Genomic DNA, 17,142 nt, shown 5'->3' on the forward strand with positions numbered 1-17,142 from the left:
GTGTGCACGCGGCATTAAGGTTTTCGCAGCCCTGCAGATTAATGTGCATCCTTTTTTTCTTAACGACTCCGTTCAACCAGGATTTGGTGCTCTGCGCAGACAGACTTGCTGGGATGTGATGCTTTTACAGAAGTAGCTGGTAGAGGAAACCGGGACCTATTAAACTGCGTAACAGGACTGTACATGAAACCTGTGCAGTAGAGGGGGAAAGATTGGAGGGGAGGGAAGAGAAGAGAGAGCTGTGCACAGTGGCAGAGGATGGATAGCTTGTAAAGGAGGCAGGCAAAGGGGAATCACTGCAGAGGAGGAGGAGGAGGGGAATTAACAGAGGAATCCCCCAGAATACAGAGACACATCAGAAAGATTGGACACAGGCAATCCGGGGGAGGGGGGCACACACAGCAAGATAACAATAAGAAGAGGGCAGGGGGGTACAGACCGTCCGCAGAGGGCCCCCTACTTTGCACAATGAGCTTTCATAAGCCCCCGGTGGGGTTGCCAGAAGATGCCAAGATGAGGGGATCCCCAAGAAAAGATCAGGACTTGAGGGGCGCAGCCATCCTGCACCAACAGAGGCGCCTCAAACAGGCCACCCAGTTTGTGCACAAGGATTCTGCAGATCTGCTACCGCTGGACCAGCTGCGGAGATTGGGCACCTCCAAGGACCTGGTGAGTAAACTGGAAAGGAAAGGGGGGGATAAGGGAACTGCTTTTGGGTTTATGCAGCAGGTGGGATAGGGTCGTGATGCGTCACTTGTAAAATTTTAGATTGTGTGCTGGAAGACATGCAAGCAGCACCGTGGGGGTCCTGTGTGAACAGGTCTTACCACAGACAGCAAGGCATTTTTTTTTTTTATAACGCTTCAGCAAAGCTTTGGGGTGTACAAAGGACAATCAGAACATACAAAAGCAATGATTTACAAAACTAGGGGGAAATCGGTCAAAAAGATTTTCCAATTTTTCAGTCTAATTTTCTTTTGGTGGATAGCAGTTATTGATACCAGTGATCATTTTAGCGTAAAAGGGTGACAGTCTAATAGTATCATTTACTGTTTAAGATAGAGGGGAAAAAAAACATTAATCAAGTGACTATTGTTAAAGATGCAAAGAAAGATGGCAAAATATAGTCTACTACCATACAGGATATTATTATTATTGTTACTTACCATTGTTCATGCAAAGATTTTGAAATAGCCCAGTTATTGCCTGTCTAGTATATACGTGATGCAGGAGAAAGGGGACTGCTTAGAGGTGTCATTATTTGCCAATGAATACAGGAAAAAGGGAGAAGAAAATGAGTGCTCAGGGGTGTCACTGTCAATTATGTAAGGGAATGCTCAGGGATGTTACTATTAGTCACTGGATGGTGGAGAACAAAAATTTGCTCAGGGGCGTCACTGTCAATCACAGGATGCAAGAAAAAAGAGAATACTCAGGGGTTGTCACTATTAGTCACTGGATGGTAGCGGGGAAAAAACTGCTTAGGGGTGTCACTGTCAATCACAGGATGCATGGAAAGGGGATTTCTCTAGGATGTCACTGACAATCACAGGATGAAGAAAAAAAAGGGAGTGCTGAGGACTGTCACTCACAGGATGAAGAAAAAAAGGGGTGCTCAGGACTGTCACTGTCACTCACAGGGTGCTGGAAAAAGGAGCGTTCATTAGTGTCACTGTAAATCACAGGGTACATATGGAAAGGAACCATTCAAAGGTGTCACTGATAGACTCACAGTACAGGAAAAATGGACTGCTTGGGTGTGACTGCAAATCATGGGATGCAAAAGAAATGGGGTATTGTTGTAAATTCCCTGCTGGAGGAAAGGGACTGCTCAGAGGTATCACTGTCACTCACAGGATAGAGAATGAAAGGGACTGCTGTAAGGTAGGGTGACCAGACATCCCCAGTTTCCGGGGACAGTCCCCGGATTGAAGACACTGTCCCTGGACCAAGTCTGTCCCCAGTTTTGTCCCTGGATTGGATTTGAACAGGGGCTGGGGAAATTTCAAAGACAGTCGGTGCAGAATTAAAAAAATGACACCCCCCACTCTGTATTTTTTCCATTATCTGTGCCCCTTTCTGATGATCATGCGCATGCCCATTCAGCTCTGCTCATATATTCTTCTGCCTTGGCTCAAGTCCCTGCCAGCCATCTGCCTGATTATCTCCTTGCCTTCCCTGGTGGAGTGACCTTCCTCCGCTCCCCACCCAGTAGTAGCCGGGGCCCGGAGCGTAAGACTTGACTGGCTGTGAGGCGGGCAGTGGCGGCGATGGCCAGAGATTCCCGCCTTTACTAGTAAAAAAAAAACATCCCCGGATTTCATTTGAAAAATCTGGTCACCTTACTGTAAGGTCTCAAGTCAGTCACTAGAAGCAGTGAGAAGGGGATTGCTCTGGGTTGTCACAATAAATCACAAGTTATAGGAGGAATAGTACTGTTCTGGGGAGTCACTGTCAGTCACAGGATACAGAAGGAAAGGGACTATTTGGCAATGTTAGTGTAAATCATAGAATACAGGAGGAAAGAGACTCTTCTGGGATGTTATGGTAAAATCAAGGGACTGTTTAGGAGTGTTACTGTCAGTCACAGGATACAGGAGGAAAGGGACTACTCAGGGGTGTTACTGTCATTCCCAGGATACAGGAGGAAAGGGACTACTCAGGGGTGTTACTGTCATTCCCAGGATACAGGAGGAAAGGGACTACTCAGGGGTGTTCCTGTCATTCTGAGGATACAGGAGGAAAGGGACTACTCAGGGGTGTTACTGTCAGTCACAGGATACAGGAGGAAAGGGACTACTCAGGGGTGTTCCTGTCATTCCCAGGATGCAGGAGGAAAGGGACTACTCAGGGTTGTTACTGTCATTCCCAGAATACAGGAGGGAAGGGACTACTGAGGGGTGTTACTGTCATTCCCAGGATACAGGAGGAAAGGGACTACTCAGGGGTGCTACTGTCATTCCTAGGATACAGGACGAAAGGGACTACTGAGGGGTGTTACTGTCATTCCCAGGATACAGGAGGAAAGGGACTGGTCAGGGGTGTTACTGTTATTCCTAGGATACAGGACAAAAGGGACTACTGAGGGGTGTTACTGTCATTCCCAGGATACAGGAGGAAAGATAATACTATGAGTAAGCACTGATTGTAGTGCGAAACGTCAGCTGTATGCCCCTGTCTTTGCTGTGATGTATGGTGTTTGAATACTTTTATCAATAAAAGGCAACCAAGAAGGTTTTTCCAGAGTGCGGCTGTCCAAATATTTCTTTCTACAATTGCTTCGTGCATTGCTGGCACCTGGGTTTCTCTGAGAGGATACGGATTCATCCACATACCTAATTGGAGCGGTGACTATCTTCTCTTCAGGAGGAAAGGGACTGCTCAGGGGTGTTACTGTCATTTACAGGGTACAGGAGGAAAGGGGCTGTTCAGGGATGTTATTGTAAAATCATAAGATGCAGGAGGAAAATTACTGCTCAGGGGTGTCACTGTCATTCACAGAATACAGGAAGAAAGGAACTGTTCAGAGACATTATTGTAAAATCACAAAATGCAGGTGGAAAAGGGGTTGCTCAAGGGTGTCGCTGTCACTCACAGAATACAGGAGGAAAGGGACTGTTCAGGGATGTTATTGTAAAATCGCAAAAAACAGATGGAAAGGGGTTGCTCAGGGGTGTCACTGTCATTCATAGGCTACAGGAGGAAAGGGACTGCTCAGGGGTGTCACTGTCATTCACAGGATACAGAAGGAATGGGGTTGCTCAGGGGTGTCACTGTCATTTACAGGAGGAAAGAGATTGTTCAGGGGTGTCACTGTCATTCATAGGCTACAGGAGGAAAGGGACTGCTCAGGGGTATCACTGTCATTCACAGGATACAGAAGGAATGGGTTGTTCAGGGGTGTCACTATCATTCACATGATACAGGAGGAAAGAGGTCGTTCAGAGGTGTCACTGACTCACTGTCATTCACAGGATACAGGAGGAATTGGCTTGGTCAAGGGTGTCGCTGTCATTCACAGGATACAGGAGGATAGGGGTTGCTCAGGGGTGTAACTGAAAAATCACAGGATACAGAAGGATAGGGGTTGCTCGGGCATGTAACTGCAAATCACAGGATACAGGAGGAATGAGAGGATACGGATTCATCCACATACCTAATTGGAGCGGTGACTATCTTCTCTTCAGGAGGAAAGGGACTGCTCAGGGGTGTTACTGTCAGTCACAGGATACAGGAGAAAAGGGACTACTCAGGGGTGTCGCTGTTGTTCACAGGATACAGGAGGAAATAAACTACTCAGGGGTGTAACTGTAAATCACAGGATGCCAGTGGAAAGGGGTGATTGTGGCAGGGTAGGAGGTAAGAGTGCAGCCACAACAATCATACCGGTGAAGATCTGCCATTTGTTGTAGTCTCAGGATTCACAAGCAGAATCATCTTAGATCAGTATTATCTGGCTTTGCTGCATCAAGAAATGTAATTTGTGTGTGTGTGTGTGTGTGTGTGTGAGGGCAGGCTTGCCAACATTCCTTCTTCCACTTAAATGGAGACAGGGCTGGTTTTGCCAAACCCAAATCAATTATTTTTCAGGCAATTGTACAAAAATAAACCAACAGCTTAATTTTTAATGAAGACATCACAGTGATATCAGTGACCACCCCACAGGACAGTTATCTAGCAGCATGATCATTGCTGTGTGCCTGGGCAGGCTGGCATCATTCTGTCGTTTTCTGTGTGATGTACAAAATGCTCCATGCTCTGTGCCAGGCTGACAACAAATAATCTTTCACTGCATCATCCTCGTGGGAACAGGCTCCAACCGGCTGTTCATCAAATTGAAGAAAGCAAACAAAATGACTTTATGGGTTTTCCTGACAATCTTTATTTTATGTGTCACAAATTTCAATAACATCAAGATTCAGATCTAGGCCAACAGTTGAGGTGTTATTCAGCTAAAAGGGTTTATTTCAGGTTCTGGGTGGAGTTGGGAAGAATTAGAGACCCTGTTGTTTTTTTTTTTTTTTTTTACTGCTATCTGGGGCTCCATTAGAGATATTTCAGGTCACTTCCTGCCCTGCTAACAATGGTGATGTCACATCTGAAAAAACATATTGGGAACCATGGCGTACATCATCACGCATGCGTGCCAAATGGTGGCCTTCTTGGATGTTGGCAACATTGAGGTCTTACTATACACAGCCAACGCCGTATCCTGGCCTAGGCCAACAAGGCCTAGGGCAGCACTTTGCAGGGGGGCAGCATGGAAAGCGTCCCAGACGGCTTGCACTACACTGTTAGTGTAGTGCCAGTCTGATAGGGCAGACTGGGCTGAGAGGCAAATTAGTCTAGCATGCGACCCCCATAAAGCGGCCTCACTGCTTCCGGTATGTGGGAGGCCAGCATTCCACAACTGTGGGGGGGGGGCTGCTTCTAATTTTGACTGTCCTATCATCCTGGACTACAAACCTTCCTCACTGTGCTATATGTTTTCTGCTGCACCATTTAGTCCTCTCCATAAAATTATCAGAAATTTGTGCTTAAAGTAGAACTATAGGTAACATTTGTTTTTTCATTTTGGAGTAAGGGAGGGTTATAGCCCCTGTCAGTTTATTTTTTACCATCCCTGTCCCATTGACAGAGATTTCCCTTCACTTCCTGCCCCATAGCCAAGCAGGAAGTGAGAGGAAATCTCTGCAAATTAAGGGAATCCATTGCCCCGCCCCCCTCCAGGCCCTCAGAATTTGTGCCCCCACTCGAAAATTTCAGGGTGGGCCTTAAACAGAAAGGGGGTGTGGCCTTGACAGAAAGGGGTGGGTCATATTTAAACTATGAGGGTGAATGCATTTAGTCAGGCAGGCCTAGGGCAGTACAAAGTGACAGGTTAATATCTGGCTTTACAATATATTTAGTATTGATTTTTTTTTTTAGGAAGTATTTTTATAAGGTAATTCAACAGGGTTTTGGCTTTTCTGGTTTTGCAACACATTAACGATTGTTTTTTATGCACAGAAAGTATTTTTATAAGGTAATATTTGATTTGTATAGTACATATTTATCTCATAGTCCTCCATATGCACTGAACTTTTTGAGAACTTTTTTTATCTAAGCCGAAGAACCAAAATATGAAAAACTTTTGTGTGCGAAGTTCACGTCTGCTAGTGAAAATCCTTGTACATACCTTTTTTGATGCCTGCAGTCAGTGCCAATGCTGTTTTATTATGTGAACACTGACTTTGCCTAAGAAGTCAGTGCTTAGCCCCACCCACTCCAGCACCTTACTATTGCTTGGCGTGGATGCCCATAATTGGGATGGGCAAGCAGGAAGACATCCGCTGTCTTCCTAAGAGAAGTAAAAGTTTGTATAATAGAGCAACCAGTGTTTTGGGGATCCTTTGGGGGCTATAGGACACAGATGACCCTGCCTGCTACTGGGTGCTGCTTAGCATGTTTGAGACGAGTACAGGTATACTTTAAAGTAGGGCAGACTCAGAAAAAAAATGGTTCCGATAATTTGGTTTAGGAGATTACTGGTAGTTGATTTCAGCTAAGCAGTCCAGGCTTTAGATTAAGCTGAGACAAAATTGTTAATTAGTTAAAGGTTATATTTAATGATCTGAATTACCCTGTCATGCCTTAGAGAATATTTTAATTTTGATGCCAGCTTATTGTTAACGACAGATGAGGGGTGCAGAGAAAAAGGTGGAAGGTTAGTACATTGTTCTCTGTAAATAGAAATCTGTGTGGTGTCACTACTGATTTCATTTTTTGTTTCTGGATGTAGCAACCTCACAGTGTGATCCAGAGACGTCTTCTTGGTGGGAGCCCTATAAAAGAGACCAGCAGCTTAGTACCGTCCTTCCATCTCTGTGACCTGGGAGTGCAATCTACCAATGAATCAGCTAAAGTAGAAGAGAAGATTGATGAAGACTTCGATACGGTCCAGGACCAGCCAACAGCTCCTGATGCCTCTAAGGAGACTCCGGGGAGCTGGGTACAACGCAGCCTCCTGATTAGTTGTAAGGTGAGACACACAATACACAATACGCAATATTTAACCACTTGCCCACCGGGTTAATTTTGGCACTTCTCTCCTTTATGTAAAAATCACAATTTTTTTGCTAGAAAATTAATCAGAACCCCCAAACATTTTATATTTTTTTTAGCAGACACCCTAGGGAATAAAATGGCGGTCATTGCAACTTTTTTTATCGCACGCTATTTGCGCAATCATTTTTCAAACGCCTTTTTTGGGGAATTTTTTTTTTTCATGAATTAAAAAATAACAAAACAGTAAAGTTAGCCCAATTTTTTTGTATAATGTGAAAGATTATGTTACGCCGAGTAAATAGATACCTAACATGTCACGCTTTAAAATTGCGCACATTAATGGAATGGCGCCAAACTTTGGTACTTAAAAATCTCTATAGGTGACGCTTTAACATTTTTTACAGGTTACTATTTTCAAGTTTCAGAGTAGGTCTAGTGCTAGAATTGTTGCACATGCTCTAACGCACGTAACGATACCTCACATGTGGGGTTTGAACGGTGTTTACATATGTGGGCGGGACCTGCATGTGTGTTCGCTTCTGCGCGCGAGATAACGGGAACAGGGGCGTTTTGAAAACATGTTTTTTTCATTTTATTTTACTTAATTTTTTTTATTTTTACACTTATTTAAAAAAAAAAAATTTTGATCACTTTTATTCCTATTACAAGGAATGTAAACATCCCTTGTAATAGGAATCAGTGTGACAGGTCCTCTTTATGGAGAGATGTGGGGTCAATAAGACCCCACATCTCTCCTCCAGGCTTACAAGCATGAAATCGGTGAAAAAAGAATCACCGATCACATGCCAACAGCCGCGATTGCGGCTTTGTTTACTTCCGGGTACCGGATGTGATGTCATAACGTTGCGCCCGGTCCTCCGACGGTAATAGAGATGACTGTGACCGTCTGGTCACCAGTCATCTCTATGGTTCTGCAACGAGCGCCGACCGATTCGCTCTCCGGGCCCCCGATGGCACGGGAGAGCCCGGAGAAGCACCGGATGGCGGCGGGAGGGGGGGTCCCCTCCCGCTGCCCATAAGAACGATCAAGCTGCGGAACCGCCGCTTTGATCATTCTTATGGTGCAGAGAATCGGCGGCTGAAGACGGCGATATCTGAATAATGCCTGTAGCTGCAGGCATCATTGAGATATCACCGCTCAAAGTGGAGGACGTCCCAGGGACGTCCTCGGTGGTAAAGAGGTTAAAGCCTAATTCCAGTCAAGTTGAATGTTTGACTTTGGATAAAAGAGTTAAAGCTAAAATACAGGATAAGCAAATGCTGCCTAAATACAAGAAGCATTTGTATTATTAATTGAGTCTTGGTGGGCTTAGTGTATTTCTTCCAGATCTGTGCACCAATCCAGTGTCAAACTTTACCTCTGTACAGGAGCTTCCTGTAATAAAGACTGGTCACGGCTGCTCTCTCTACTTGTGCAGGATGACTGGTCTTATCTCCGCCCCCTTCGGAGCTTTCTGCAGGCAGCCTGTAATGGGTGGAGCCTGCTGAGGCTCTCCCACAGCTCTCCTTTCTGCACAGGCTATATACAGCACAGTAATGATATTACTGCTACCAGGGCCATTTTAATAGCGCCATGGGCCCCTGGGCAAAGTAATGCACTGGGGCCCCTACCAGCCTGCCCCAATTTACACACCTACGCTCAAGAATTAAAGTATAAATGGTTGACAGAATTAAATATATATTTAACAGTACTTTCAATAAAATTGGTTTTAGACCATAAAAAACATGCCATAAATCAAAGGCAAATTAACAGGGCACAGAACAAGGGGGGGCAGAAAATCACAGTATGGGGAGGGGGATCAGAAGGGCACAAACCTGGGATCAGGAGGGCACAGTACAGGTTCCGGGACACGGCCATTCTGGGACAGCTTAGAAAAAACTTTACTGTTCCAGCATATCCGGGACAGTTGTCAATTATGATGTAATGCAAGGTTATCATGAGGCCCCCATGCACTTGGGGCCCCTGGGCAGTGCCCAGGGGTGCCCATGCATTAAGAAGGCCCTAACTGCTACCTTATCAAAGTAATATCTGGGTTTCCAAAAGATGTTTGGTCACACAAAATGGAGTTAAATTAAAGCATTTGTGGCAGAAGTTCAGCTTTAAATTTTGGTTCTGTTCGTGACCTCATTAAAGAGATCTTCTCTTACTTCCTGCCCCGTTGACATCCATAGAAGGTATAGCACCACCTAGCTGTGTTGCTAGAGTGCTAGGAGACCTCCCCGCATCTCTGAGACCTCCCCCTACTTCTAGAAACATTCAGAAGATTCTAGAAGAATGGGAGTGGAGGAGAGGAGGAGCTGCCTGGAGTATTCTGAGGGCCCTGATCAATCCCCAACAGATGGGTTGGCAGGGGGTAAGCCGCCTCAAATACTCATGGTCAGCTCAACTGGGGCAGTGGAGTTTGGGTGGAAGCTGGAGATAAAGTGTTAGGCTGTTGGTAGCTCTTGAGGATGCCCCCTAGTCTGGGGGGGGGGGGGGGGTTGACCTTGGGCCTGTACTTGGCTGTAGAAGGAATCTCCTTCATGACACACACAGAGGTGTCCTAACCAGAAGCACGGGAGCAAGTGGAGGACAGCGGGAGAACACTGCTGGGAAAATCTCCAGGAAGGAAGACAGCCAGATGGGCTGGTGAGTGTTGCAGTCAAGAGGACTGGGTGCAAGCAGTCTGGGATGGATGCAGAGCCAATCTGGGAGGACTGTGGAGTCTTAGCCAGGAGGGCAAGTAAAATGGGCAGCTGCAGCCAGTTGGGCTGGCAGTGCCTGAGGTGTGGTAATGGGGTCAGTAGCCACAAGAGGAGAACAGCTAGGCACTAGGACTTTTGGCTACACTACCAAAGCGGCCTGCGGTCCCAGCCTGTAAAGGGCATTTGCTACCGATCTGATTTCACTCTTGTCAGACCATCCATGCAGTGCTAGCTGGTCCTGGGAGGTATATTTCTACAAGTAAGATTTGTGCTGGAGGTAAAAGGAGAAGTGTATATATGGACTGTATATAGTTGTGTCCCTGAAGAGTTCAACTACCTTGATCAAGTGGGCATCTCATAATTTCTCTATCCAAGTTTATTCCCCTCAATAAAAGATAAAAACAAAGCACTGGACTGTTCTTCTGACTCAAGTGTGCTGTGAAGATGCGGTGCGACTGGCTGTACAGGGTGGGAATCCCCTTCTACTTAGGGGGTGCGCTAAAAAGGAATGGAGGTCTAGGTGTCACTGGGACAGAAAGACAAAGACAGCCAAAAAACACTGTCAAAAAATAATCTCTTCCCCACCCTGCTAAAACTGTATTTTTCTTTTCATCCATGTCCCCATTGACAAAGTAAAGTCTATACGAAACAGGCAATGAGGGGAAACCCACAAACAGTAATAAAATCTTATAACATTTTTACTTTAGCTAGGTTTTACCTAAAAATCTCAATTAACCCTGGTGCCATCAGATATAGAAGCCAGTAGAAACCAGTAGCGGAAGCTCCATTAGGGGCGCAGGGGTGGCCCCCCTAAACGTGATTAGAGCCTGAGACTCTAATTGGCTTTACTGACAGACTGACTGAACAGGGGGATTTATTGAGCGACCGAGGGGGGGAGGGGGGTTGGCTGCCGCTTGTTTTTTTTGCCACCCCAATATGGAGAACCAGCCGCTACTGGTAGAAAGACAGTTTTTATTTCAATGTTTGAAGGAAATCTACTCTGATTACTGATTACTGATTACTTTCAAATTCTAAGGACTACATACCCCATGGTACCTTGCTGTCTGCCAGGAGTGATTCCTGTACTGACTCCCGAAACTCCACCTCTCAGCACCTCTGTAGTTCAGAAAAAAGGCTCTATGAAATGTGTAACACAGCAATGCCTACTCACAGAACATAGTAAATATCTGTCACAGAATTCAAAGAAGTAAATGTGTGGGAATCTCACAAAGTAAGTTTATTAATTGCAAGATCATTCAGAGTAATAGTAGTGGGCTAGAGATAATTAAAATACAATGTAGAAATTATTATATAATTCACATACGACCATAGATGCATTCAAGTTCCCCCTTCCATTAAAAGAAAAAAAAAGCAGCGCCAATCTGTACTTGCCCTATCCACGCTCCACCACTGTTCCTGATTTCCTTCTCGGCCCAGCACGGGAGGTCTTCTTTGGGTAAAAATCAACACTCTATCATTCAGACCATTTCCTGTGTGCCCAGAATGTCATTTACACCCCTTAGGGGGTAATTTATCACACTGGGACTGAGTGACGCTCACATCTGATTACATGAGCGTCCCTCATTTCAGAGAAATGCCGGTCCCCTGCTACCACTGGAAGAAGAAGGTGATGCCGACAAGAAGGCTGCAGAAAAGATGTATGTATGGAGGTTGAGGCTTCCTAAAGGTTTAGGGGGTGGTTGATAGCTATAAGACCCCTTTCACACTGAGGAGTTTTTCAGGGGTTTTAGTGCTAAAAATAGAGCCTAAATACCACCTGGAAAACTCCTGCCCTGCAGTCTCAGTGTGAAAGCCTGAGTGCTTTCACACTAAGGCGATGCGCTGGCAGGACTGATCCAAAAGTCCTGCTAGCAGCATCTTTGGAGCGGTGAGAGAAGCAGTGTGTTTACCGCTCCTCCACCACTCCTTCCCATTGAAAACAATGGGACACCGCGGCTATACCGCCGGTAATGCGCCTCTGCAAAGGTGCATTGCGGGTGGTATTAACCATTTTTTGACCGCTAGTGGGGGTTAAAACCACACCGCTTACGGCCGAATACCGCCGCAGATTTGCGGCAATTCCAACGGTATAGCAGCGATATACTGTCACCGCACCTCCCGCTCCAGTGTGAAAGGGGCCTAAGGAGTCAGCCCCTTCAAAGTAGTATTTTAGTTAAAGGTGGTGGCTGGTGGACTGAGTCAGCCCTTGTCTTCTTATATGTCTTGGCTACTCCAGCTGTGAGATCTCCATTTCATGATGTTCCTGCACAATTGAGGGTCTTGGTGTTCCTTCCCACCTTTATGGGTCTCAGTTCATCCTGTTCAATCTCCATAATAGCAGACTAGAGCTACTTTTACCAAATTGTTTTACAAAGCACTGCACACATGAATTCTCTTTAATGTTAAAGTTTTCTCTCTTCTCTCAGGTGTGTACGCAGGATGTCTCTTGCAGGCTGTCTATTGAAAGCTATGAGAATCTCATCTCCAGGTCGTGCATGCATAGACTGGGGTAAGATGTGGTCCCAAATCCTAGCAGGCTAATCCCTTCCCTTTCACTATAATTACTTCATCAGCAGTTACAATAATCACTGAGACATGAAATGCTAACAGCACACAAACACGGAGTATATACAACTCCTTCCTTGGCATTGTTTACCACTATAGTGTTGTTTCAAATGTAGCTTTATACATTGACATATGTCCATAGACTAGGGTGACCACATTTCCAAACTACAATTCAGGGACACCCCCCTTCCCAAAAATCAGCTTGGGCTGTAACGAATCACAGCACAGTGATTGAACACAAGAGGCAGGATTTATGATTTCTCCAATCACAAACAGGGGGGCGGGGATTGTGCTCCTCCAGGCATTCCCGGTCAGGACAAGTACTGTCAGTGAGTAAAGCGGTGATGTGACAGCCTTTTTTGGGGGCATCAGATTGGCCCAGGGGGGTTGCTGTGTCAGTTTCATTCCGGGACACTGTATTGTCCTGGAATAAAGGTGCCCGGGACAGACCTGCAAAATGTGGTCACCCTACCATAGACCCATTCTGTCTTGACAGTATGGTCACCTGCTGACTTGTAAAGGTTTGTGTTTTTTTAACCATTTACAGACTGCTTATGACCAGGCCATTTTTTGCGATACGGCACTGCGTCACTTTACCTGACTATTGCGTAGTCGTGCGATGCTGTACCCAAACAAAATTGATGTCCTTTTTTTCCCACAAATAGAGCTTTCTTTTGGTGGTATTTGATCCCCTCTTTGGTTTTAATTTTTTGCGCTATAAACAAAAAAATTTGCGACAATTTTGCAAAACAATAAACAATATTTTTTTACTCTTTGCTATAAGGCCCCTTTCACACGGCCGGACCGTTCAGGTCCGCCTGTCAGTTTTGTAGATCGGACACTTTTGACCCATTTTTGGGACTATTGACTTTTATACAGCAATCAGTGCTAAAAAAATGCACTAATTACTGTGTAAATGTCACTGGCAGGGAAGGGGTTAACACCAGGGGGCGATCAAGGGGTTAACTTTGTTCCCTAGTGAGTGTTTCTTTCTGTATGGGGATGGGACTGACTGAGGGGGGAGACATATCGCTGTTCCTAATTAGTAGGAACAAACGATATGTCTCCTCTCCCCTGACAGAACAGGGATTTGTGTGTTTACCCAATCACAATGATTACAAGGTGTTTTTTTTTTTTTTTTTTTCTGGGTTTGCATTTAATCAACCTTTAACTTTCTAGTATGCAAAGCAAAATGAAAGAAATAAATCTACTGGTGCCATTTACCAGTGCACACAGTATTTTAATGTTCTCTGGCATTGCCTATAGAACAGTAATCGACTTTCCATTTTAGAATTGGGAGCATGCACCAGTGTGCGCATCTAGTTCTGAGACTGTACTGTCACTGACAGTGAAGGATTCAGCCAATCAAGTGATTTTTACAAACTGACCTGCTGGCCATTGGTGGTAATGCAGTTTGCAAACCAGAGCTATCTACTAATTTGAAAGATAGAGATGTAGGCAGCCATCCCAGAGTTTGGAAGATCTTCAAACATGGCTAGAAATGTGTTTTTCATTGGCCAAAGTATGTGCATGTACACATTTTACATCTTTATCTAGCTTGCAGTTGTATGGCATTAACTATTTCAAGTTTGATTTTCAGGCTGCAGAGGTTAAGTGACCCACAGGGAAGGGTGCCGGTGGATGTTGAAGTAGGAAACGAGAAACTGACAAGCAATGCTGTAATTGTTGGTAAGACAATGACAGATTCTAGCAACAGAAAGGGGGACGCAATAATCATGCAGGGCATTATGAAATCGCAAACTAACACAAACCAGAAAACCTGGTGGGACTCGGAGAGAGAGAGATGGGCTGCTACACTGTGCCAGACAGCTTTTAATCTGTCTTAAACTGACCATACACTTTACAATCTCAACTATCATCTATGTAGTGCAAGGGCCTGCTTGATTCATGCAAATTGAATGAATAGTTTAGGCGTGTTCTAAGTTCACATGTTTTGGTAAATCAAAAAATCACTGTAGACTAGGATTGTATAGTGTATAACCAGCCTTATGCCGCGTACACACGATCATTTTTCGGGTTGTAAAAAACAACGTTTTTCAGGCTCTAGAAAAAAACACTGGGCCATATTCTCTTACATTTTCGGCGGGCGGCGCGTAAGCCATTTACACTCCGCCGCCCCAACCTACAGGAGCAAGTGCTGTATTCCCCAAACACTTGCTCCGTAGTTTGGGGCCGCGTAGTGTATTTGGCCCGGCGTATCCCCGCGTAAATCCAAGGTGGCGGCTTCTATTTAAATGAAGCGCGCCCCCGATTCTAACGAACTGCGCATGCGCCGGGCTTAAAATAGCCCAGTGCGCATGCTCCAGTTCTCGGCGTAAAACGTCAATGACGCCGACGTGTGCGTCATTGACGTAAAGTCGTATTCAAGAACGACTTAGTAAAACGACGTACCTGACGGGAAAACACCACGCGGACCCGACGCCATACTTAACATGGCCTACGTGGGACTGGCGTAAGGTTACCCCTCATATAGCAGGGGTAACCTTACGCCTACGCAAACGACGTAAGCGACGGTTACGCGACGCAAATTCGTTCGGGAATCGGCGTATCAGGCTCATTTGCATAAACAAATGAGAACTGAACGTAAACGCCACCTAGCGGCAGGCGGAGTAATTACATTTAAGATCCGACAGTGTAAGTGACTTACACATGTCGGATCTTCAGCGTATCTATGCGAAAATGATTCTTTTTTTTTTTTTTTTTTTTTTTTTTCTTTTTTTTTTTTTTTTTTCAACTTCAGACTCCACCTCATAGAGTGTGCATTTACATGCTCATGTTCTGCGTGCCAGCCCATTGCATCTCTATTTCGGTTTTGCATCATTAGTGTCTCTGTTTTTTATGCTAGTTGTTTTTGTTTTGTTTTCCACTTTTATCTTTTTTTTTTTTTTTATTATTATATATATATATATATTATATTGTTTTCTTGAGTACATTTTTGACTTCTTTTGCTGGACATATACAAAAGTTTTCCCTTAATACTTCACCTCCCCTTACCCGTCCCCCCCCCCCCCTATCTCACCAAAACAATCTTCTTATACCTCTACTTCTCTCTAATTTTTCTATAATGGCCTTAAGTGTCTTCTCTTAATTTTTCCGCGTAACTCCACGATTTCTTAAAAGTTCTCCAATTTTCCCATTTCATATTTTGTAATATGTTATTACCCTCCATGTCCTCCTGCAGTTCCTCCATTTTATACGTTTCTTCAACCGCATCGATCCATTCCCAGATCGATGGGCATTCCACCTCTTGCCAGCCCCTTGGAATTAGTCTTTTGGCAGCATTCAATAGGTGTGGTACTAGCGATTTTTTATAACTTTTAATGCCTTCTTCCCCCCCGTGGAACAGGACAACCCAAGGGTCCATCTTTATCTTTTTCTTTGTAATTTCTTCAACGCAGGCCAATATTTTTTCCCAGTACCTCCTTATCTTAGGGCATCCCCACCACAGGTGTGCCATATTTCCTGGTAAACCGCATCCCCTCCAGCACTCTCCAGTCTGTCCTTCTTTAAACTTTTTTAATTTGTCTGGTGTCATATACCATCCGGCTATGCATTTAAAACACATCTCTGCTGTGCGGCTATCCACCGCGGAGGAGTGTGTCAGGGTCAGCATTTTCTCTATTGTGGTCCTATCCTGATGTGTCCCTAGTTCTCTTTCCCATTTTTTAATGAATGGGGGTATGTTCTGCTCTTCCATCTTCAGTAACATCTTATATAGTCCTGAGATAGATCCTCTGGCATTTTTTGTAGAGCATATTTTTTCCAATTCCAATAACTGATCTCCCGACCTCAGTGGGTGTGGAAGGTCTTGGATAAAATGGTTTAGTTGCCGATATCTCCATTCATTAATTTCCAGGGAAGAGTTTTTTAATTTCAACTCCTGTAGTGTTAAAATGTGCCCTTCCTTCATTATATCCTTTAATTGTATAGTGTCCATTTTAATCCAATTTCCCCCCACTTGTGTTTTACCTGGTGCAAAATAATCATTATTCTTTAGTGATATAAGGGGTGAATTGTACTCTTTCACAATTTTTTTATAGACAGTGTCCCAAACTTTAAGTGCATTTTTAGTTATCTCGTGTGCGTTTTTATCTATTGTCCTAAATTGTGGAGGGTTCCAAATTATCTTATCTAACCTTGCCTGTGACAATTTATTTTCTACACTGACCCACCTTTTTTCTTTACTAGCCCTGGCCCACTCCACCACTCTTGTTAATATCACCGCCTCATAGTATCTTTTGACATCGGGGACCGCTAATCCACCCTTTTTTTTTGGTTGTTTTAGGGTCTGGAGTGCTATCCTGTGCTTCTTATTTCTCCATATATAATTCATTATTAATTTTCTGAGGGCCGAGAACAATGTCCCGGGGAGGGCAATGGGGATCATCTGGAACTTATATAAAATTTTTGGCAGAATGACCATTTTGCAATAATTAATTCGTCCTATCCATGATATTGCCCTGTTTTCCACCCTTTTTGTTTCTGTCTTAATTTCATTTAATAAAGGGATAAAATTTATCGTATACATCTCCCTAGTAGATTTTGCTAGCAGTATTCCTAGGTATTTGAGTTCTTTAACCCAAGCAAATTTGTACTTCATTTTCAGGAGTTGTTCTTCTATCTTGCTTATGTTTATACTCATAATCTCCGTTTTTGTGATGTTTAATTTAAAGTTTGAGATTTCTCCGTATTCGCTACAAAGGTTTAGAAGATTTGGGATTGATGTTTTGGGTTCCATTAAATAGAAGAGGACGTCGTCTGCAAAAGCTGCCAGTTTATGTTCTTCCTCTCCTATTTTAACCC

The 17,142-nt window shown here is 44.3% G+C and overlaps 1 protein-coding gene across 1 annotated transcript in view; it reads left to right on the forward strand.

The window, feature by feature from the left end:
* Positions 1-267: 267 nt before the first annotated feature.
* The window catches only part of NRIP2 (nuclear receptor interacting protein 2), a 39,729-nt gene continuing 22,854 nt past the window's right edge, over positions 268-17,142 (forward strand). The window contains exons 1-4 of the mRNA XM_040345241.1: positions 268-669; positions 6,782-7,021; positions 12,180-12,262; positions 13,919-14,007. Coding sequence (XP_040201175.1) covers positions 469-669; positions 6,782-7,021; positions 12,180-12,262; positions 13,919-14,007 — 613 coding nt within the window. The 5' untranslated portion in view covers positions 268-468. The remainder of the gene's footprint in view (positions 670-6,781; positions 7,022-12,179; positions 12,263-13,918; positions 14,008-17,142) is intronic.

This window comes from Rana temporaria, chromosome 3 (genome assembly GCF_905171775.1).
Source record: "Rana temporaria chromosome 3, aRanTem1.1, whole genome shotgun sequence".
NCBI lineage: Eukaryota > Metazoa > Chordata > Amphibia > Anura > Ranidae > Rana > Rana temporaria.